Source organism: Megalobrama amblycephala, linkage group LG17 (genome assembly GCF_018812025.1).
Source record: "Megalobrama amblycephala isolate DHTTF-2021 linkage group LG17, ASM1881202v1, whole genome shotgun sequence".
Lineage (NCBI taxonomy): Eukaryota > Metazoa > Chordata > Actinopteri > Cypriniformes > Xenocyprididae > Megalobrama > Megalobrama amblycephala.
The window spans coordinates 36000680-36025844 of record NC_063060.1 but is presented as its reverse complement, the minus strand read 5'-3'; the positions used below and the strand labels follow the sequence as shown (position 1 = coordinate 36025844).

The 25165-nt window shown below is 37.0% G+C and overlaps 1 protein-coding gene across 2 annotated transcripts; it reads left to right on the top strand.

The window, feature by feature from the left end:
* Positions 1-482: 482 nt before the first annotated feature.
* On the top strand, positions 483-24844 carry fam49ba (family with sequence similarity 49 member Ba). 2 transcript variants are annotated; one of them, XM_048163697.1, is made up of 11 exons: positions 483-649; positions 12873-12962; positions 14469-14590; positions 14730-14835; positions 17414-17550; positions 20341-20418; positions 21193-21309; positions 21544-21623; positions 21717-21843; positions 24204-24274; positions 24414-24844. In XM_048163697.1, the coding sequence occupies exons 2-11, from the start codon at positions 12890-12892 to the stop codon at positions 24478-24480; spliced, it is 978 nt and encodes a 325-aa protein (XP_048019654.1). In that variant the 5' UTR covers positions 483-649; positions 12873-12889; the 3' UTR covers positions 24481-24844. The 2 variants fall into 2 exon arrangements, with proteins under 2 accessions (XP_048019654.1, XP_048019655.1); XM_048163698.1 differs by lacking the exon at positions 483-649 and adding an exon at positions 711-736.
* Positions 24845-25165: the final 321 nt, after the last annotated feature.

Here is a 25165-nt window from a genome sequence, read left to right as displayed (position 1 = left end):
TATTATTAATGACCACTTTCCATGCTGAAAATCAGCCTGTACTATATCTGGCTAAGGTCTAATAATCTAATAATTGTTTTTGACTCATTTTGTGTGTGTATGTGTGGCGATAGAGAGAGCAACAGTATAGTGTCAAACAATATTATTAAATAAATACTCTTGCATATTTTGAAGTCTTTCTCGTCATGACTGAAAATCCAGGGCCAGGGGCACATAATCCATAACACACAATTCTACCAGTTGTTACTGTGCAAAAGAACTAGAGCATTTTCACTGCAATCAACGCTCGCTGCTTCTTTGATAATGCAAGCTTGTCGTATCGCTCGCTCTTGCAGAGTATGTCTGAGGTCAAAAAATCATAAGTGAAAGCAAAATCGACCAAACTACATAGACAACACTACAGGCATGCATAGCAAAACTAGTCTGCTTCCTTCCTCTCTCGAAATCAATTCCTTTTATAGATGTAGGCAGAGCCTCTTTAGCGCTCCCATAGTCGAGTCGATCTCAACCTGCGCGTCAAACGCAACACTTCTGATTGGCCAACCCGGAAAATGTAGACACACGCCACATCTTCACAATGATCCGCTGAGCAGGGTGTTCTTCAGCGTTTCCCTATATTTACTTTTCACTGAATTGACTGGAAATTGAGGTAAGAATCATGGATTTAAGATGCAATACCTTTCCGCTATGCAACCTGACACCAGGCGCGAGGGAATGTTTGTTTCCTTCAGCACAGGTGAGATGAGAGGCTACAAAAGACAACCTGAGTGTAGGCTACAGTCACTCAAACTAAAGGGAAAGAAGGTTCAGTCCTGCTTTAAATTCAAGTTTAAAGATTTTAAACAAATAATATCAAGCTTTTACATTACTTTTCAAAGCCTGTACGAAAACAAAGTTAGTTCACATTTCACTTTACTTTTGAGATGTGTGTTCTTTGTAATGGACGGTGGTTACTGATAATAAGGCTTTGGCGTTATATTTTGTGCCTGTATTGTGTATTACTTGTATTATGCGTATTTGTCTGCTTCTGAGGAAAAAAAGAGTGAATTTTATGATAAAACCGAGAATTATGAACAAAAGCAATGGTGCGAGTTTTCAGACTTCCTCTGTGTTCAAATAGATCATGCCACTTCCTGATTTTGTTTATTCAAAACACGCATTTCAATGCACATCAAGTTCCTATATTTTCACTGTCATAGAGCTACAGGTTCAAATGTAGATTATTCGATAAGCGAAGATAAGCAATTGCAAAATCAACGGTTATGTTAATAATTTTATAATAAAAATGTTAATATGACATTTTCGTGGGTCATTTAAAGTAGCCTAAACAGGGTTCTTCACGCTCTTTTAAGCCAATAAATTACCATAACTTTACTTGGACCTCTCTAGATATTAGTGAATCAGAGTCATTTTCATTCAAGCCAATTCATTAATGAATCATTCAGACCATTTTGTGAACTGGTTTAAATGATTCATTGAAGCAAGTTTTACTGTAAGAATGCTCTACATAATATAAATATCTAGCTGATGTAATAATTTAGTAGATAGGCCAATAATTGTTTTAAACCCCCTTCTTTTTTACAGGCACATGTTCAGGTAGCTTATGTATTTAATGTATTTTTTTTGTTGCATAAAATAATAAAGTTTTTTCTTTCTCAAGAGAGGAATGCATAGTAATTTAAGCATGCATTCATTTTTATTTATTACTCATTATTGTGTCACAAGCAAAAATAATTAAAAGACATTTCTGGATATTGGTTATCAGACGCTAAACATAATCGGTGTAATTAAAAAAAAAATAATAGTGGACAATTACTTTATTTTAGAGCACAGAAAAATATATATTAACTATAAAAATTTACAAAAGATTTGATCAATTTTATCACATTTTTCAGTCCTAGAAAACAAAAATGTAAAATTCTTTGATATTCTCATGTTTGCATGAGAATAAATCCATAGAAACTACTTTTTGCATGTAAGCAAATATCTTTTTTGTTTGTTTGTTTGTTCATGTATGCATTCATTAACTCATTTGTTCAGTGCCATTGTCCTCCTCCACAGGAAGTGTTTGTGATGTGCAAGGCCACAGGTTTTAATTAAGAACATGAACTATAAATACTGACACAGCAATACGCTATTCCCGCCAGACTAGTGGTCAGCATTAAAACACCAAGATATGTGCAGATGTCCAGACTAGGTTATGGCAAATAATACTATATTAACATCATTTATAAAAGCATATTATAAACTAGATTGCATATATTAACATGATGTGTTACATGTGAATATTTAAACTTATAACATATAGAATGTGTTATGTAAAAGGGGATAATCCACCGATCATTGTAATTATTACCTAAAAGCTGCTAATGATGGACACATATATATTCAAATCAGCTCTTTGGTAGGTTGTTTTTTCCAGATGGTAATTTGTAAACAGCAAGTTTTGCAGCAATGACACCTGCACAGCTCTAAACTCTGTAAGATGCTGGTCCATAGCATCTGCTCTCTGCGATTAGCTTCTTTGTGATGTTGTTCTGGGAGATGTCATGCTGTGATTGTGCTTCTGGAATTAGCGGAGCATTTCTGTATTGCAGGATTTGTCTAGTGGCACTTTACATGCCCTTAAGGCATGTGTGACTAACTGACGCCCTTCACAAGTTAGCCTTGTCTAGCAAGTTTTTTTGTTTTTTACTTTTTTCATGCAGCGTCTAAAAAATAAAAAAGAGGTCTATATTGTTTCTATATCTTTTAAAGGGTTAGTTCACCCAAAAATGAAATTTCAGTCTTTAATTACTCACCCTTGTGTCGTTCCAAACCCGTAAGACCTTCATCTTCGGAACACACCTTCGGAAATCCGAGAGCTCTCTGACCTCCCTATATACAGCAACGTCATAACCAATTTCAAGGTCCAGAAAGGTAGTAAAGACATTGTTAAAATAGTCCATGTGACTACAGTGGTTCAACCTTAATGTTATGAAGCGACGAGAATACTTTTTTTGTGCAAAAACAAAACAAAAATAACGACTTTATTCAAAAATAACGAATTTATTATTTATTTGACAATTTCTTTTCTTCCCTGTCATTCTCCTACGCTGTTCACATTGTAGACAGTGCAGCGCTTCCAAGTTCTACGTCAGAACGCCGACTCGTTATTGGCCGGCATCTGCGTCAGCATCAAACGCATTCGTTGTGCTGCTCACGTGATCAGCGTCGGCCAATACTGAGTCGGCGTTCTGACGAAGAACCTGGAAGCGCTGCACTGTGTTTACAGTGTAAACAGCGTAGGAGAATGACAGGGAAGAGAAGTAGGTGTCACATGGACTATTTTAACGATGTCTTTAGTACCTTTCTGGACCTTAAATGTGGTTGTTAAATTGCTGTCTATGGAGGAGTCAGAAAGCTCTCAGATTTCATCAAAAATATCTTAATTTTGAAGATGAACGAACGTCTTACGGGTTTGGAACGACATGAGGGTGAGTAATTAATGACAGAATTTTCATTTTTGGGTAAACTAACCCTTTTAAAGTTTTTCTTTTGTATTGAAGTACCTGCAGAAACTGCATGTTAAATAACAAGGTGTGTTGAGTGTTTGCATATTGACTGATTACATGTTTACAGTGAGCTTATGCTATCTTGTGAGCTTATACTAACTAGCTTTTTGAGTATGAGAAGTATTGTGAAGGAGGTAACCCTTTTTAATGTTGGTTCAATTTCCTGGTTATGCTTTGTGGTAGGACAGGCTCGCTTTATCTGTCTTCACAGTCAAACAATTCAACAGAAAGTTGACACCTTTTTGTGGTCGAACTCTTTAAAAATGCTTCTGCACATTTCTATACTGTACTGTAATGAATGTACCAAATACATTCCCATGGCCAGCTTATTTTCACTGCTGTTCTAAGATGAGCAAAAAAAGCATAGCAAAATTGGAAAAGTGAACACATCTTATTCTTTTCATTTTCATCAAATATTATTCCGGCATTCGATTTTATTTCTCACATACAGCATCACATTTGAAATGGTGTCTGTTCTCTCAGGCCGTGCTGTGGTAAAAGTGCAAAAATGATGTTTAGACACTGTCTAAAAACAACAGCATGTGTATTTTTCAGCAGAACGTGCACAAAAAAAAAAAAGTACAGGAGAGAACAGAAACACCTGTGCTGTCATGCCAAGGGAAGCGTGTTCTTACAGGCCCGATAGTTGCGGCTCACATTAGGATTCTCGTGTTCCTGCCTGTGGCATTTTTCCATGCTGCTTGGTTTTTTTGTTTTTTTCTTTGGAAGAAGTATAGAGAAGTGAATCCAGCATTTCAGTAGCATGCAGAAGTTATGTTAGTGAGTGCAAGAAAGCATTTGAGAGGGGAAGAACATGCTCATGATGGCAAGATAACTCCAGGATTTTCTTTATTATTATTTTTTTAATAAGTATATTTATTCATTTTTAAACATTAGAAAACAAAATTTAAAATCGGAACAAGAGGGAAGGGAAAAAAAAGGCTTACCACCTCAATAAATCAATTTAAGAAATAAATGAGATAGAGAATGACATCAATGTGCCAAACCCTCTAATAAGAATAGAGGATATATCTAAGCCCATATATACCAGAAATGGGTCCCACCTTCTATGAAAGAGGACATCTTTATTATAAGAAGCACAGGTTAAGTAGTCTAATGATATATATTCCAATGTAACCCTGTGCCATAGGGACCTAGAAGGAGCTTTATCAACTAACCAATTCAAAAGAATACATTTTCTTGCACAGAATGTTAGAAATTTACAAAGTGCCTTTTTATGTTTGTATACAATAATGTCATCGTATATTCCAAGCAACAAGTGTTTTGGACCGTAGCCAATATTAATAGATAAAATAGCATTAAGTTCTTGTTCAACCATAATCCAAAACTTCTGAATCTCCCTACAGAACCAGAGACAGTGAATAAGATCTCCTTCCTCTGTTTTACATTTTGGACACGTTGGCAAGCAGTCTTCTTCAGGATTTAAAAAAAAAAAAAAAAGGTGGTTTGTTCCAGTTTTCTTTCCATAGAGTCTGTCAAATAGTGTCAATTTCATGAATCTTGGATTCAATTTGAAATTTTCTTTTATATTCATAAACTAAACTGATACAACACAGTTTCTTATTTAACAACAGGGTGGCCGTGGGTCCTTTAAAAAAGTCTTAAATAAAGTTTTCCTAATAAAAGGCCTTAAAAAGTATTAAATTGTCTTAAATTCAGATTTGATGGGTCTAAAATATTTTTTGTCACATTACCGCAAAAATTTCTCCAGTCTGACGGGCCCAATGACTGTTTACAATCGTTGGATAGACCGAAGTTGTTTTGTTTTTTTCCCACAGTAGTTACTGTGTCATCAGAGGGAATTGGGTAATGGGTACCAGAGTACAGGTCGAACTAAAGCTAGCAGACCAGCCTCCTAGCTAGTTTGCAATGGGTAAATGAAAGTTTAATGAAAAATTGCTTGAGAACGATGAGTCCACCCGATCTCATTCCTAAATGACAACGTTTCGCCTGTCTATTAAACTTGACAAAATTCAGAAAGAGCAGTTGTCTTGCATAGGTATGAAACAGCTTCACAAACAGTCTTTTCAACCACACAGTATTGTTATTTCTGTGTTTCAATTATTCATATTATCATAGAAAAATGGGATAAAAGTGTATATATAAGTGTTTGGATATAAACACTGATGTCTATAGGCAGGAACACACCAAGCCGACGGTCGGCCGTCTGGCAGTTTTTGTTCGTCGGCTGACTGAGTTTTCTTACTGTGTTCCACACCGTCGGCTGAAGTTGGTCCTCGTCGCCTTTTTTTCGGCCGATTCGGAATGTTGAATCGTATGTAAATGAAGTAAATAAGCGAGTCATTGAATCAATCATTCATTCATTCAAAAGAAAAATCATTCACATTTATTAAAGGTGGTATTAAAAAGATCTTAAGGCCGTGTGTCCACCAAAGGGTTATTTTTCTTTGAGTAAAATGCTGCGCTCATCACTGTCACTTTTTAGTCAGCCGTCCAATCAGAGTGGAGGAGGGGAGGGACAAAATGGATGAGAAATTAATATTGCTGGTCTCCGAACATACATAGCAAGTGCTCTACACTGTGTTGACATTTTTATTTTGAAACAAATTAACTGCAAAATCAGTTATAAGTAACAGTGCTGCGGATATTCCATATCATTGCAACAAAGCCTCTCAACTTAAAAAATATATTTGTTTATGTTTATATTTGAAGACATCCTGCATGAGGCAAACTGTCTCTCATCTTAGTTAAGGAGGAAAATATTGGGGCCTGTGAGATTGTAAACAACATTATCTTAAAGGGTTAGTTCACCCAAAATTGAAAATTCTGTCATTAATGACTCACCCTCATGTCGTTCCAAACCCGTAAGACCTCCTTTCATCTTCGGAACACAGTTTAAGATATTTTAGATTTAGTCTGAGAGCTTTCTGTCCCTCCATTGGAAATGTTTGTATGGTGCACTGTCCATGTCCAGAAAGGTAATAAAAACATCATCAAAGTAGTCCATGTGACATCAGTGGGTTAGTTAAAAATTTTTGAAGCATCTAAAATACATTTTGGTCCAAAAATAACAAAAACTACGACTTTATTCAGCATTGTCTTCTCTTCCAGGTCTGTGTATATCCGCTTTCACTCCACAGTGACGCTGCTTCTTCTTCTACGGCGGTTGGCATCCAGCTTATTGGTGCATTACCGCCCCCTTCTGCTCCGGACAGTGACGCGATTAGGACATCCGCGACATGCACCCCTACGCACAATTTAAAAAAATATAGCAATACCAAAATACAAACAATGTAGAATAGCTTGAATACAGCGTGCGTCTCCCTCAGACTGTAAACGAAGCTCGGGCGCACTAGATAACACGTCAGCAGCGTCACTGTCCGGAGCAGAAGGGGGCGGTAATGCACCAATAAGCTGGATGCCAACCGCCGTAGAAGAAGAAGCAGCGTCACTGTGGATATACACAGACCCGGAAGAGAAGACAATGCTGAATAAAGTCGTAGTTTTTGTTAGTTTTGGACCAAAATGTATTTTAGATGCTTCAAAAAATGTTTAACTAACCCACTGATGTCACATGGACTACTTTGATGATGTTTTTATTACCTTTCTGGACATGGACAGTGCACCGTACATACATTTTAATTGGAGGGACAGAAAGCTCTCGGACTAAATCTAAAATATCTTAAACTGTGTTCCGAAGATGAACGAAGGTCTTACGGGTTTGGAACGACATGAGGGTGAGTCATTAATGACAGAATTTTCATTTTTGGTTGAACTAACCCTTTAACTAAATAACAAGCAAACAGATACACATTAGTTTCAACCTATAATATTTAACAGAATTAAATGTATAGAGGATAAATATCTGTATCAAACATTATGACTCACCAACACAATCTAACTTTTTCATGTTTTGGAGAATTGGGGTCTAATTCGTATTGTACCTTTTTGTACAATCCGCTTAAGCCCCACTGGCGGTTATATTTAGGGATGGGGTTGGGGTGGACCTTTATGCTTACATATTTCTTTGTACATTTTTGTCCAATTCACATAGTACAAATTCATACATTACAAAATTGCCACCTCGTAAAAAAGTTCTCATGAGATTAGGGTTGGACTCACCCTGGGGTTGACAAGGGATTGTGACTGCCTTCCCTTGTGAGATTTAATGATAAATGTAATCTATAAATGAGTATAAGTGCAAAAATTCACAGCAAACTATGATGCAGAAAGAAACTGCTAGCCAGTGTCATTTAATGCTGCTTTTGTGTTGTTTGAAACCAGAGGTGTCAAACCATATTTTCTGCATCTGCATTTGCACCCCTAAAAAAAGAGGAAGGCACTCATTTAAATAAAAAAAAAAAAAAAAAAAAAAAAAATGATGTTCGTGATGGTCAGAGCCATGGTTTAGTAGTTAAAGAAATTCAGGCACTTTTTTATTTGATATATAACATATGATAAAAAATAGTGTTGATGGTTAATTTGTCCATAATTAGGTCAATAAAATGGTGCAATAAAGTAATTTCCTGCTAAAAAGGAAAACTATTAGAAATCTTGGAAGTTAAAGGGTTAGTTCACCCAAAAATGAAAATAATGTCATTTATTGTCGTTCCACAACCATAAGACCTTCATTAATCTTCAGAACACAAATTAAGATATTTTCATTATTATAAAAATCTTGTGATTTTATTCTTGTCGCTTCATAATATTAAGATAGAACCACTGAACTCACATGATCTGATTTAAATATGTTTTAGTACCTTTATGGACCTTGAGAGTTTGAATGGCTTGGCTCTCAATAGAGGCCTCACTGAGCCATCATATTTCATCAACAATATCTTAATTGGTGTTCTGAAGATGAATGAAGGACTTACGGGTGTAGAACGACATGAGGGTGAGTAATAAATGACATTATTTTCATTTTTGAGTGAACTAACCCTTTCAAGTCAGAAGGGAATGGCAACTAGCAATAGCAACTAATGTCCACCAGGAGGCAATCAAACCCTTCAATATCTAGTGTCTACACAGATAGTGTAACTTTCCTATTACGAAGTAGATATGAAACAGAATTTCTGTAGCTTTTTCAAGGTCAAGCTTGACACATCATATCTTCATCCTAATGGTAAAAGTGAAAACACAATATCATGTGTTGGGTCATTGAGCTTTACATTTAAAGGTCATCACGAGTCTAGTGAATGTGAAAATTCTCTCTGTCAGTTCATTGACACCTCTGTGTGTTTCAAGGAGAATGATGGGGAAGAGGGTGATTGATGTGTTTGCATCTTTGGCTTGTGGGCAGACGGGCTCGGTGTCTCTCACATCCATGAGCGCACAGGGGAGGAACAGAGGCGATTCGCGGGCTACATGGGTTTCGTTTTTAGGTTCATGTAAAGTTCAGCTGTGCTCCCAACACAAATTGATCAGATCTGAATAATATCATCTGCTCTACAGCAATATGGGCAATAACAGATAAATCACTCTAAATATTGTCATAAATATTGTTTCATAGCAGAAAGATTCCTAACAAATGTGTCATGACCAATGTACCAAATGTTTATTTGATTGATAATAATCTGGTATTTAGAGGGTCTAAATGAAGGGCGCAGATGGCAGAATTTCCGTCATGCGGCGGAAGAAGGAGTGACCGCTCCGTCTCTCTGACTCATGCCTGACGCTTCCTAACCCTGTCACAGCTGGCCAGCCCTGCATGCTTGTGTCCATGTGTAGACTGTCTGTCTGTCCAGGACACGTGCCTGTGTCTCTCTTTCTCTCCTGGTGGTAGGAGACAAGCTCTTGTGGGCTGACACGTATTCCAGTAAAAGCAAATAATGGAAAAGTTAACCTTTTACTGTCGATATATAATATTATTTATTATTTATTATTTATTAACATTATTATAATCTATATATTAATAATCTTATAATTTATAATTTCAGTATTATTTAGAATTTATGTTATAATTTTTGTATAATTTTTATAATTTATTTTTTATATTTTTATATATATATATATATATATATATATATCTAAAATATTTGGGTCATTAAAAAAAAAAAAAACATAATGGCAATATAATTAATTTTGCAGTTTTATTAAGTGTTAACAATGAGATTGTGTGGTTTTTATGATCAATTAACACTGCTTTTGACATTTTTTAGAAGATGGACAAAATTTGTGACCAAAAAAGTAATTCGGTTTAACCAAATTTCGGTTTTACCGAATGACACTTTTGGTTATACCGAATGACGATATTTTCAAACAATCCTAACAGGCTGATATCTAGCTAGTTAGCAAAAGGACAATCAAACATTTTATATTTAGTACAAGTTTTTAAAATATTACAACATTTTCCATGTTTTACAGCGGTTGTACCGAATGACCTGATGCTTCAAAATATGCGTATGAGCAAGTGAAAACATGAATTTTTCAAATAGTTAAGAGAGAGTTAGTTACTTTGCTTCATGACCATGTGGTCCTGTGCAGGTGTCTAAATGATGTCACATGCTGTCACATGATACTGAACGCATGACTTGATCCAAAATGGTCCCTTTATATTGGTTACTCCGAATGACCTCAATTTTTCCAGACATTCTTTCTCATAACAAAGCAACGACTTCTACACATAATTTTAATACCATTCTGCACTGTTGATATATGATGTTATAAAATCATGCCAGAATAAAAAATATATACATTTTAAGATATTTTAATCACTAATGAAATGGCTGTATTGGCCTTTGGAAAATTAAACCGAATGACCTTTTGACTCTTCAAAATCTTTAAAATACCTTTTATATTTAGTAAAATATAATTAAAACCTTTTGGATTCAATAAAAGAATCAAAAATGAAGACAGTGTTAGTGTTATTAAATGAATTTGATATTTATATTAATATAATATAGAATTACTTTAAAAAAATGAAATAGTATAAATAGAATATTGAATTGTCATCATATTTTATTGCACGTTACATCATATTTAATTTATTATCATCATTATATAAGTGTTTAATTAAATTTATAATGGAAGGGACAGACTCTGGCCAAAGGCGTGCGTGTGTATGATTGTTAGCCGTGTCTGCCGAGGGCAGCCTGCAGCGTATCTGCCCATGTCTTGCTGTGCAGGGGTTAATGTTAACCCAGTGTGACGTGGCACTGGTGGAATCTGGGTCAAGAGGAGCACTATCTCTGCTCTCTGCACTGCCGCAGCAGACCGCCTCACAGACTGCAGAGCCTCGCCTCCCTTCCACTCACATGACTTTCCTCCGCGCTCTCTGTCGTATAAAGCGGGAAAGGGGAGGAAAAGGGTGGGGTCGTATTCTTCTCTGGTTGGGAGGTGGTAGTAGTAGTAGTAGTAGTAGTAGTAGAGGCGAAAGCACGTGGAGACACATGCTGCCGAATGCTGCAGTGGGGAGGAACCGGCTCACTGCATTCACACCCATAATCTAAAGCACTCTCTCTCTCTCTCTCTCTCTCTCTCTCTCTCTCTCAGACCAGCAGAAACTGAGATAGCTACACATTCTGCTAATAGGATTTGGGATTTTACCCTTGCTTCACTGAGATCATCACCCAATTTAAATTTGGAAGTATGATTGTACACTTCAGTGGAACTCATTTACTACCTCCCTCTTCAGTTTTGTAGTCATAATAAAAAAAGTGCTGTTAGTAACACTGTTCGAATTCATTTTGTAAATAATTAAATAATTATGGTAATGAAGACAGTGTTAGCTTTGATTTTATTCATGATTCAAAAATTAATATTTAATCATATGAATTATGATATATAAAATGTTTTATATATTATTAACAGTATTTGTACTGTAACAGTATTTTGATTATTAAAATCAATATGTGTATATATATATATATATATATAAATCTAAATGATATTTAATTTTAAATATAAAATGATATAGAATATTCATAAACGTATATTATCATTTATATATTTATTATCATAATAAATGTTAGCCTTATTTCATTTATTAATTTTATTTTTCAGTTTTTCAAAGCTTTGCAAGAACACACCTTAAAGGTTTAATAGTTTGTCAAATTATAATATGAATGTATCTTATGTTAAACTTAATTAAATGACATTTGTAAACATTTAAGAAAGCGTGTAAGGTTTACTTTATCAAACTGTCCCACTTTCAAGTTCAAATTAGTTTTCGTGTCCCATGCCTCCCTAGTGCCGCACTCATGATTAATTTATTCAAGTTCTTTTAAGTCCTGTCGAGTACTCCTGCGCTCCGCTTCTATTGGCTGTCGACACATTTTGGTTGAAAAATATTTTTAGGCTCCATGGAAACAGCAGAATGTTCTGTCTCCCTCCTTAGCCAATAGGATTGCAGGGTGTGTATGTTGTAGTTAAATGAGCGACCTCAGTTTAAATGGTTCCACCCCCTCCCTCCCGATCTGAGGGGTGTAAAGCTGACAGGGGGCCTAGGCGGTTTAAGACAGCAGTGCTTATTTACTCCCTTTGGTTGCTAAAATCCCAAATGCCAGGAGAACGTGAGTATGCCGAGATATAAAGACGGCACACCCCCACTCGCACTGCAGCATGCGCTGTAGGTCAGTGAGACACTGTAGTGACCCATTTACCTATTTTCAAGGCAGTTCGTTTAGAGGGGAAGCAAAGTCCTTCAAAGAAATAAACAAAGTTTCTTTTGGGTTTGAACACAAAAGTCTGTCCTTGGGCTTTGAATGTGTTGACACGCTGTTTAACTCTGAGGTCTATCCATTCCTCTCGAGGATCCTCTGTTGGTTTTCCGTGATGTTATTTAATCTGCTGTGCTCAGTGACTCGCTGCGGGAGCGCTGACTCCTGCGCTGAGCTCAGAGAGGATGAATAAGAATGAGAGTGCGCTCTTTTCAGGGAACATGTGATTTCTTACAATGATTTAGCCCTCAGCTCAAAGGAAGGGGGACTTCTGAGTGCCAATTTTGGACTACAGAGACACTTTGACTGCTAGAGGGCGACATGATCCTGCGGTAGGATCCACCCACGGGTGCTGCAGTCATACTGCATTCTCAGCAGTAACCTGCAGTAACTGGGGTGTGGGTTCAGGAGGGTAATGCAGCAGCATTTGGGTCTCCCCTGATTTCTGCACTGCCCCGGGCAGATGTTCCTTGTCACGCTCGTGTGTGGCCAGATGTTGCTGTCGTGAGCACAGGTGTCTCAGTTCTTGATGCAAATTGAGTCAACCTGAATGTGTTCTTGTATTGGAAGGCAAATGGTGTATACAGTACACCTTCATTGGCATTCAAAGTGCCGTGAGCAAAAATCATCATTCAGAAAGTAGTTTTGCATCACTTTTCCTTTTTATCTTGTCTTTTAGGTCTCTGACAGGTCGGGATGGGGAATCTGATCAAGGTTCTCACACGGGATATTGACAACAATGGAGGGAACTTTTTCCTGGACTTTGAAAGTAAGTGAATATACTGTCACAAGTAGGGCCGCACGATATATCGTTTTAGCATCGATCTCGCAATGTGCGCATCAGCGATAGTCATGTCGCTGGGTGTGGGATGTCAAGTATAGGGATCGTAGTTGATCCGTATGGACCAGGCCCCATGGTTCCAAACGCATGTGATTCTCGGAATAATTGCAAAGTTAAACCATTGTAGAGAGAAAATTTATCATCTGCATGTGTTTTAGGTCCTGACAGTTTAAACATTCAAGCGATTTTAAAACATACAAGCGCAAGAAGTACAATTCAAAACTTGCACGCTGTTTTCTGTGCACACATGCTGAGCATCACAGACAGTCACAGTATTTGAACACCAAATTCCCTTCTCTTCCACATCTATTTGTGCTTGAACGGACGCATACATGCAAAATCATGTCAAAATGCACATCTCGGTGAATATCGTTGTAAACGCAAACGCTTATGGCTTACGTGAACATAAACAATTGAGAAAGAAAATGGATGCGTATCATTGTTTTGGATCCATGTATTTGGTATTAAAGTGACAGCAGCCTAATATTTCTGCTGCTGACTGTGTCATTAATGAGTTAGTTCACCCAAAAATGAAAATTATCCCATGATTTACTCTCCCTCAAGCCATCCTAGGTGTATATGACTATCTTCTTTCAGACTAACACAATCGGCGATATATTTAAAGATATCCTGGCTTTTCCAAGCTTTATAATTGTAGTGAATGGGGGGGCATGATTTTGAAGCCCAAAAAAATGCCCCAAAAAAAATCCCTCCATCATAAAAATAATCCATATCCAGGGGATTCTGAAGTGAAGCGATGGGTTTTTCTAAGAAAAATATCCATATTTAAATTAAATAACTAGCTTTTTACAAAAACCCATTGCTTCGCTTCAGAAGACCTTTATTAACCTTTAAAGCCTTTATATATATATATATATATATATATATATATATATATATATATATATATATATATATATATATATATATATATATTATTATAAATAATTAGTATTATTGATACTTTGATGATAATAATAGATTATAAATAACATTAATAATTATTAATATTACTAGTTACTGTTATTAACTTACCTATACATAATTATTTATATTAAAAAATATTAATTATAATAAAATTATTATTATTACAATTATAATTACCATTACTAATATTACAACTATATCTATTTATAAATAATTATAATAAAAATATTAATTATTATTAATAATATTATTAACTAGATCTAATAAGATTTTATTGTTTATAACTAGATGTTTTATTGTAATTAATTTCTTGCATCAGCTACAATGGCTGTTTGGTTAAAATGGCATTTGCTCTAATAGAAACAAAATCATCTTTCCAAAAATTTAATAACAAAAAATATAAATGTATAGCTACAAATATTTAAGCTATAACGCCCCACCCTAGATCCAGCCATAGATATGGATTGCAGTTCCAACAGCGATTCTGAGCTGATCTCTCCTCTGCAGATGCCAAGCCCACAGAAGCCGAGAGGAGAGTATGGGAGGAGGTCAATGAGGTGCTAACAGAGGCTGTGAGTGTACTACAGGACCTGCAGTCATATAGCGGAGCAGGGGAAGCCATCAGACAGGCGAGTATATCTAGAATGCAGGTTCTTAAGACATCAGCCTGTGCTCTGTGTTGCTTTTCATGAAACAAACTACTTATAATTCTTTTGTCAGCAATGTTGTCCCTAGCTGTGTTTAAGTGTGTGCATGTTGTCTCCTCAGGCCATACAGCATCCCAATGATGAGCGTGTGCAGGAGGGAGCGTGGGCCGCTGTGGTCCCGCTGGTTGGCAAACTAAAAAAGTTTTATGAGTTCTCACTAAAACTGGGTATGCCATTTTTCTCTTTTCTTTAATGTGCACACAGCACACAAAACTATAAATAATAACACATTCAGCTATTTTTACCTAGAGGCACAGGTGCTAAATGAGAGGTCATTTTTAATGATCTACTCTCCGACAATTCCTCACAGGGATATATGGTCCACTGACCCATTTACCATGTGCTGTAGTGTTTGCATCTGCTTTAGACTGCGTTTTGATTTTTAGTGAGTTGATCAGTTTTGAGGCTTGATTCATCAGTATGATCAGCAGCTGACAATAGTGAGATTATATGAGCCCAGGCATTACTAAATCGTCAGCTCATATGCTCCTTCGCAAACCATTCTTAATTAAACAGATGTAATCAGAGAGCTGAAATCACCATATAGCTATACATACATGTGGATTGTGTGATATAATTAAGCAATCTCACATGAGCAAGACTGCTGTTGTACTGAATATAAGCAGTCTGTGGACTTGTACCCACAGCTAAATCAAAGCTAACTTAACTATTGTATATGTTTTTGAGTTGTAAAATATTCTATAATATTATCTTGAAATTTCTGTTCTGACTCAACGCATGTTCCCAGAGGACAAGCTATAAACTGAGCAGCAGTGCGTCATAATTGGATTATCATGCTCTTTGGGCAAGGCTAGTTTCTTTCACCACATCTAGCAAAAACACAGCTCTCATCATCTCTGACAGTACACACCACACATCTACTGTACCTTTACTGACAAATCCAGTATCCTGAAAGAAATGCATTTTCCTCAAAAGTTTGAAATACAGTAAAAATGGTAATATTGTGAAATAATACAATTTAAAATCGTATACATATTTTCTGTTGAGTCCTTAAAGGAACACTTTTGAAAATAGGCTCATTTTCCAACTCCCCCAGAGTTAAACAGTTGAGTTTTACCGTTTTCGAATCCATTCGGCCGATCTCCGGGTACCACTTTTAGCATAGCTTAGCATAGTTCATTGAATCTGATTAGACCAATAGCATCTTGTTCAAAAATGACCAAAGAGTTTTGATATTTTTCCAATTTAAAACTTGACTCTTCTGTAGTTACATCGTGTACTGAGACCGACAGAAAATGAAAAGTTGCGATTTTCTAGGCCGATATGGCTAGGAACTATACTCTCATTCTGGCAATGCACAATGATATTACGCAGCACCTCTCACAAATGTCTCCATGGTTGCAAGGCACGCTCCCTGTGCAAGCAGGGGGTCACAGCCGCTGCGTAATATCATTGCGCCTGCTGCACCCATGGTACGGCAGCAAAGTTCCTTGATTATTACGCAGGAATGAGAGTATAGTACCTAACCATATTGGCCTAGAAAATCGCAACTTTTCATTTTTCGTTGGTCTTAGTACACGATGTAACTACAGAAGTGTCTAGTTTTAAATCGGAAAAATATTGAAACTCTTTGGTCATTTTTGAGCGAGATGCTAACAGTCTAATCAGATTCAATGAACTATGCTAAGCTATGCTAAAAGTGGTACCGCCAGACCCAGAGATTGGCTGAATGGATTCAAAAATGGTCAAACTCAACTGTTTAATTCTAGGAGAGTTGGAAAATGAGCCTTTTTTCAAAAAAAAGTGGAGTGTTCCTTTAAAGGGATGGTAATAAATGAGATGAGGAGAAAACCTGGGCCCAACATAGTGTGGCCCAGATCCGGCCCACATCTGGTATATGTGGATTACACACGGACCAGATGTGGGCCAGATCTGGGCTGACACTATGTTGCTGTCTGGGAAATTATATTTCAATGCATTTGTGAGGTAACACAAATGTTTTGCATATAATTTTTCCTCCCATCTCATTTTTTTTCCTTACCATATCCCCCTAATGGCTCCCTTTTTTTTTTTTTTTATATGTTTTTTTTTTTTTTACAGTGTATTTAAAATGTAATTTATTCCTTTCCTTCCTATATTTTTGTGGAAACCATGATGCATTTATTTTTCAGGATTCTTTTAAGAATAGAAATGTCAAATTAACAGCATTTATTTCAAATAGAAATCTTTTGCAACCTTATAAATGAGTTTAGCTTCTGGGTTTGATTCCAAGGGAACACAAATACTTGAAACACACCTTGAAAGCACTGCTAATCTGACAAATGAACACATAAAACATGATGTTACATGGAAAATTACATATCATCTATTAGACACCACTGATGTTATTATACAGAACAATTTTTTATAATCTCGTATTTCTCAAAGCATCTGGTATGCTCCGTAAATAAATGTGGTTGCTTTCACTATTTGTGCTGTCTGTCTGTGCGTTTGAGCGATTTGGATGGAGGGTCTGATGTTTAGAAATAGGTCACGACCTAATTAAACATGACATGGCCCTTAATCACACATCAACACCAGCGCTCTCTGGAGGAGAGGCTCTGGTGAAACATCAAAGGGTCAGACTGACCTAACATCTCTCTGTCAAACACACAGCTGTGTTCCTCTGCCAGACACACCATTTCAGTGTCTGTTTTTGTTCAAAATATGGAGACCATAACCCAGTATGTATACCTCTATTGAGCACAAGGATTAACAGTTGTGTTTCTTCTGTGTCTCTTGTAGAAGACTCTCTTCAGGGCCTGCTGGAGTTCCTCACGAGCTCGCGCTGCAGCCCAACTCAGCATCTGGAGCAGGAGCAGGCGCTGGCACGGCAGTTCGCTGAGATTTTGCATTTCACGCTGCGCTTCGATGAGCTGAAGGTAACCAGGCAACCTCTGGTCACACCCACTCTGCACATGTTTCCAGTCTAATCCTCCTTGGAATCATCTCTATCCTGCAAAATCACAACAATTAGGTAGAATGAGAGGATGTGGAACAAAGTTGTTGTTAGACCCTGTTTAGTGAAGCATCCTGCCTTTCATCTCAGCCCCCCAAAAAATCTGCAATTAACACAGTTAACCACTGAAAATCTGTAAATTATATTTATACTTATTAATTTTTTAGACTTACAAATGACAAAACATCACAAGCAGTGATTATGCAATCTCTCTTCAAACTGCAACATTTAAAATGGATCAAACTGAAATGGCAACAAATTTTTCTTCCATATTGTGACGTACATCCAAGTGCAACAGATTGACGGAAAATAAAAAATGTAGGATGCAGTCTTGGTTCTATATATTGGTTTTTGAGTGGATGGAGGTCTAAATGTGAGCTGTAAGGCCCTGTTTACACCCGGTATGTCGATCCAATCACAAGTGGACGGGACTAAATACATTGTGTAAATGGGGTCTCAAAAACATTTTGAGCTTGTCTACTTTCGACCACTTCCAGAGTTAGTCGAAAACGCATTTGACCGGATTGCTTTCGCAGTGCAAACGAGGGGTTCTCAACTCTGGCCCTCGAGGTCCTCCTGCCTGCAGTGTTTAGTTCAAACCCTAATCAAACACACCTGAACAAGCAAGCTCTTCAAGATTACTAGGAAGTTATAGGCAGGTGTGTTTAATCAGGATTGGAGTTAAACTGCAGGAAAGTGGATCTCGAGGGCTAGAGTTTAAAACCCCTGGTGTAGACGCTCATGTGGTTGAATGTGTTCAAACAACCACAAAAGAAAGACTGCCTACTCTCCGCTTACTGACGTAATGCTTTAACATTATGAGAAGTGCGCTAGCCACGCAGAATTTAAACTTTGTTGGCAGAAGGCTCAAGTTTGGTTTGAAGATGAAAAATGTACCAAGCACAATGTTCTCCCACCATTCCTAGTTTCTAATACACACTCACCGCGATCAACGTGGTTTTGCGGCTATCAGAGCAGAAACGAAAGCTGCTGCTCTCTGTATGTTTTTATTTCGTCTCGATATGTAAATTGCATGAGCAATTTCCTCCATTAGATCGAAAGATCTGAAAAAAACATATATTTACCCACCCATAGACCCTCCCCTGAAAGAAATCAGGAGAGTAGTGGTTGAAAGTTGACAAAAGAGACAAAAGTGATCCGATCGACCAACACATCGTAATGCCAGGTGAAAACGGGGCCTAAGAAAGGGGCAGGTTTAAGCAGACTAAATGATTGGAGAAGTCTGTCGTTTCATTGGAAGATTGTGTTATGACATTTTGATTAAGAATTACGAGGTCAAAAAAGGAAACGCACAGATGAATTGTTCACAATAAACTCAATAACATGCATTTAGAAAATAGATATAGTGAATTTTCGTTTAATGCCGACTTTAAAGTCACAATGAAGCGGAAGTAGCAACAAATCCTTTCTTCCGTATTGTGAAGTACATACGAGTGTGACAGATGAACCCTTCTTTACTAAATTTATGATTCATAACTGTGGAAATGCATCATCAGAATCTATGAAAAGGGTCCATTACTTAAAAAGAAAAAAATGTAGGGTGGAGATTACACCTGGTGTAAGATGCGTTTTGGTCGATCGGATCACAAGTAGACAAGAGAGATGCATACCTGTGTAAACCTGGTGTATAAATCTTTATCTTTTGTCCACTTTCAATCACTTCTGTCCTGATTACTTCAAGGGGAGGGTCTATGGGTGGGTAAATATATGGGCTTTTTCAGATCTTTCAGTCTAATGGACGAAATAAGCTCACGCTATTTACATGAACGTGCACTGAGATGACGGAAAAACACACGGAGAGCAGCATCTTTTGTTTTGATAGCCGCAAGACCACGCCAAATGTGGTGTGTGTGTATGTTAGAAATCAGGAATGGTGAGAGAACATTGTGCTTGGTACATTTTTCATCTTCAAACCAAACTTGCATTGTTTAAATCGCGTCTGGCTTGCACGCGTCCCATGTTTATGCATTAGGTCAGTAGGCGGTCTTTAGTGGTTGTTCGAAAACATTAGATCACATGAACGTTTACGCTACGAAAGCAATCCGGTCAAATGCGTTTTCGACTACCTCTGGAAGTGGTCAACAGTGGAGAAGCTTAAAACGTTTTACACCCCACTTACACCTGTATTTAGCGTCGTCCACTTGTGATCCGATCGACCAAAACACATCTTAATACATTTCCAGGTGGAAACAGAGCCTTGGTTCTATGTATCGGTTGTTGATTGGATTTTGAGATGTGGCCATTGCACAAAAAATCTCCTCCGTTTTCTGCTATATCACACATAATGCGATCGCTATAGAGGATCTGTATGATAGAATTTATTTGTATCCAATTAGTTAACTTAATTTGCACATAAGTGATTCAGCTAATTAGTTCAACTATTGGAACAGAAAGTCCGGTTGCAACCAATTAGTCGCATTAATGGAAATCCATGTGCAGTTGCCTTCAAAGGTGCCATAGAGAATCTGTTATCGTCTAGATTATTGCTCCGATGAAGTCTGTCACCAGACCCAGCGGTGGATGAAATGGCCATATGCTCATTTGATTTTAAAATTACTCACTTGAATTCATACATTCACAGTAAAATGAAAAATGCATGAACGCTTTACATGTTTCCCATTCCCGTATTCAGCAGAAATGCAATTTTCAGCTGCCAGTTCTGCATTTAAATGCTCATCTGCTCTCTTGCCAGATGACCAACCCCGCCATCCAGAATGACTTCAGCTACTACAGAAGGACCTTAAGCCGCATGCGTATCATCAACCAAACAGTGAGTAAACCTGTTATGAATGGAAATATGCCTCATTATCAGACGGCTTATGTTTTAGTAATACTCGGTTCCCCCGTGTCCCAGGGGTTAATGGGAGCTCTTCTGTTCTCTAATGGTCTGAATCATTAGGTGGCACACGATCCTGACTCAGGGAAACATGAGATTTGGCATTCATCTCATTCTATCCATCTTTTCCTGCTTTTTATTTTGTTCGTCTTCCTCCCGTACGCCCCTTTTTATCTTTTAGCTGACATAAGACTGAAGTGCGCTCGCTTGACGTCGAGATGGTAAAGTGCGCTAACGACTTCAGTCTCATTAGCGTGTGCTGTATCATCAGGGAGCGGCTCAGCAGGGGTTGACACAGAGGATCGTTGACCTTGCCTCGCCAATTAAAAGCACTCTCTGTGAGGAATAATTATGACAGCCGCTTTCATCTCATGAAACATGAGCTCGGCTGTGGAAGAGCACGTATTAGGAATTCTGGACATGTCTGCAGTCTGTGGATTTAAGCAGGATTTACATTCAGTTTTTAGCATACAGTAATGAATGAAATGTTTCAAGTCAGCTAAAAATGCATTTTCAGCACACCAGAATGCCCAATTTCCACATCCATTTCCATGATTAACTACTTAAGTAAAGCTGACCAAGGAAAAGCGCATCCATAACCTCCAAAAAGCCCATTGCCTTAACTGACCCCTTTAGTTTAAATCTTCAAAAGTATGGATTTTTCACATTTAGATACTGAAAAAAAACTCACGTGTGTTCTTTCTGCAGGCAGAAGAGCATAACGAGGTTGACAACGAACTGGCCAATCGCATGTCTCTCTTCTACGCCAATGCCACGCCCATGCTGAAAACGTTAAGCGATGCCACAACCAAATTTGTATCAAAGGTGGGTGCTTGTAAAACTGTTGATTATAACATGTCTTACACAAGTCAAACCACTCAAATGGATGTAAACTAAATTGACAAACGAGTCCAGATGCTCATGAATAAATTCCACTTATTTAGTCTCAGAAAATGCATAATATACTTCATCTATACAAGAATGTTTCTCACTTACAAATCGCTGTTTTCTCATTACAAACCATCGTAACAACACCTTTTGCTCTCTCTATCTGATCAGCATGCAGAACTACCCGTAGAGAACACAACAGATTGTCTGAGTACGATGGCAAGTGTGTGTAAAGTCATGTTAGAGACACCGTAAGTTAAAACATTTGTGTTTAATCATTGTGCTTCTGTTTCCTCTGTAGCGGGCTGTAACTTTAATGAATTCTCTCTGTGTGTATTGATCAGGGAGTACCGCACTCGTTTCGCCAGTGAAGACACAGTGTTATTCTGTCTGCGTGTGATGGTGGGGGTGATCATCCTATACGATTATGTCCATCCAGCTGGAGCTTTCGTAAAGTCCTCCAAAATTGATGTATGAATTTTTTCAGCTTTCTGATAAATTTTTGTAAAAATTATTTAATTTAAAGGGATAGTTCACCCAAAAATGAAAATTATCAACCTCAAGCCATCCTAGGTGTATATGACTATCTTCTTTCAGACAAACACAATCGGAGATATATTTAAAAATATCCTGGCTCTTCCAAGCTTTATAATGTTACTGAATGGGGGGCATGATTTTGCAGCCCAAAAAAACGCATCCATTCATCATAAAAATAATCCATACGGCTCCAGTGGATTAATAAAGACCCTCTGAAGGGGTGAGAATGAGAATTGTGAATTTGAGAATGAGAATTTTTAAAGAGAAATGTCAGAGGATTTCAATATAAGAGAAGAGGAGCTTGAGTTTGTTGCACAGCCCTATTTGTTTGAACCGCGAGAGGCGTCTAAGCTTACGATACTCCTACATCCTGTGTCATATATCGGGTCAGAGGTCATCTGCCGGATTTTTCTTAGTTTATAAAGTTTTAAATATGGATATTTTTCTTACAAAAAACCCATTGGTTTTCTTCAGAAGGCCTTTATTAACCCCCTGGAGCCGTATGGATTATTTTTGATGGATGGATGCACTTTTTTTTGGGCTGCAAAATAGCGCCCCCCATTCACTGCCATTATAAAGCTTCGAAGAGCCAGGTTTTTTTTTTTTTTTTTTTTTTTTTAAATATATCTCCGATTGTGTTTGTCTGAAAGAAGATAGTCATATACACCTAGGATGGCTTGAGGGTGAGAAAATCATGGGATAATTTTCATTTTTGGGTGAACTATCCCTTTAAATGTGTTAATTTAACTTCATTTAATTATGCTGATTAATTTATTGTCCAATTTTTTTAAAATCTGATTTTATTTTTGTAAAGAGTTTAATTAGAGCTGTCAGTTTAACACACAATGTTAAAAAAAACATGTTAAAGATGAATGCATTTGATCACCAAATAAGTATTTATATCAGTAATTACTGATTAAATACAACATATTAAACTAAATAGTAACACTTTACAAAAAGGTCTCATTTGTTAACATTAATTAAAGGTGCCATCGAATGAAAAATTGAATTTACCTCGGCATAGATGAATAACAAGAGTTCAGTACATGGAAATGACATACAGTGAGTCTCAAACACCATTGTTTCCTCCTTATGTAAATGTCATTTGTTTAAAAGTCCTCCGAAAAACAGGCGAATCTCAACATAACACCGACTGTTACATAACAGTCGGGATCATTAATATGTACGCCCCCAATATTTGCATATGCCAGCCCATGTTCAAGGCATTAGACAAGGGCAGCCAGTATTAACGTCTGGATCTGTGCACAGCTGAATCATCAGACTAGGTAAGCAAGCAAGAACGACAGCGAAAAATGGCAGATGGAGCGATAATAACTGACATGATCCATGATATCATGATATTTTTAGTGATATTTTTAAATTGTCTTTCTTGTCTATTAGCATGTTGCTAATGTACTGTTAAATGTGGTTAAAGTTACCATCGTTTCTTACTGTATTCACGGAGACAAGAGCCTTCGCTATTTTCATTATTAAACACTTGCAGTCTGTATAATTCATAAACACATCTTCATTCTTTATAAATCTCTCCAACAGTGTGTAATGTTAGCTTTAGCCACGGAGCACTATCAAACTCATTCAGAATCAAATGTAAACATCCAAATAAATACTATACTCACAGGAATCGATGCATGCATGCAGCATGAATGACGAACACTTTGTAAAGATCCATTTTGAGGGTTATATTAGCTGTGTGAACTTTATTTATGCTGGTTAAGGCATTCGAGAGCTCGGGGGCGGGGGCGAGATTTAAAGGGGTCGCGCACTGAATCGGTGCATATATAATTATGGCTCAAAATAGGTAGTTAAAAAAATTAATAAAAAAAAAATCTATGGGGTATTTTGAGCTGAAACTTCACAGACACATTCAGGGGACACCTTAGACTTATATTACATCTTGTTAAAACTGGTTCTAGGGCACCTTTAATGTAACTAACATGAAATAACATTGAGCAATACATTTGTTACAGTATTTATTCATCTTTGTTAACATTAGTTATTGTTCATGTTAGTTCATTAACTAATGTTAACAAATACAACTTTTAATTAATGTATTAGTAAATATTGAAATTAACGTTAACTAAGATTAATGAATGCTGTAGAAGTATTGTTCATTCTAATATTAGTTAACCTGGACTTGAAACAAATGAAACCTTATTGTAAAGTATTACCCACTAAATTATACTAAATGAATGATGTGGTAAATAGACCACCCTAATTAAAAGCAAACTATATACAAATACAAAACCTCATGTTATTGTCTTTTTATGATACAGATGAAAGGATGCATTAAGGTTCTGCGATATCAGCCGCCCAACAGTGTGGAGGGACTTCTCAATGCCCTCAGGTCTGTGAGCTTTATCTTAAAAAATTCTTAAAGCTTTATACCTTACATAATTGTTGATTGACATCCATATGAGACGTTGTTTTTGCTGAAAACCATGTGGTGTGTTATGATTTTCGGTGTTCTCTCTTGACTCTCACAGGTACACAACAAAACATTTGAATGATGAGACTACCTCCAAGCAAATCAAAAACATGTTACAAGCTTGACTGTGTCTGCCAAAAGTATTACATCTCAAATACATTGGATGAGACGCTTCAGCAGTTTCAGTAATACAATGAGAATAGCCATGTATCTTGTGGCAGCTACTGTTATCAGTCTAATTTTACTGTTGTAGTTTTGTTGTTTTTTTACATCTTTTACTGTTAGACTTTAAGTCATGTGTGGCCTTTAGATTTCAAACACGCTTCTTTGTTGTGTGGCTGTCCAACAACGATGAGCTTAGTTCAATCCCTTCCCTTATTTCCTCCGGTTGACTGAGTGCCCAGACATTTTGCTTTTTTTAATGACACAATTTACTGTGATTTTTATTAACATGACTCTTTTGAACTGAATAAAGCTATTTTAATCAAATGAACTGTGAATGGCTGACAGCTCTTACAGGCAGGGCTCCTTTGAAACAGGACACACTGTACTCTCACCACTTTACAACGTACAAAATAATTCATTCAAAACCCACATCCTTTGCCTAACAGAGTTCAGGATTATTCATCTCTCGTGACAGTGTCTACTCCAGCACGTCAGTGTGTAATAATGTCCATTCCAGGCTTTTTCTTTTTTTTCTTTTACTTTGAAGAAAGAAATAAATGAAAATGTGGTTGAAATTCAGCCCCTATTATGAGTTAGCATCTCTTCTACTTTCTCCTAAAAAAAACCAAAACCAAAATGTTAGGA

Bases quoted from the DNA above. Each gene is read 5' to 3' on its own strand.
- fam49ba (XM_048163697.1), top strand. From the start codon at position 12,890: ATGGGGAATCTGATCAAGGTTCTCACACGGGATATTGACAACAATGGA. The intron at 12,963-14,468 runs GTAAGTGAATAT...TCTCCTCTGCAG, and splicing joins CTTTTTCCTGGACTTTGAAA to ATGCCAAGCCCACAGAAGCC. The intron at 24,275-24,413 runs GTCTGTGAGCTT...TGACTCTCACAG, and splicing joins GGACTTCTCAATGCCCTCAG to GTACACAACAAAACATTTGA.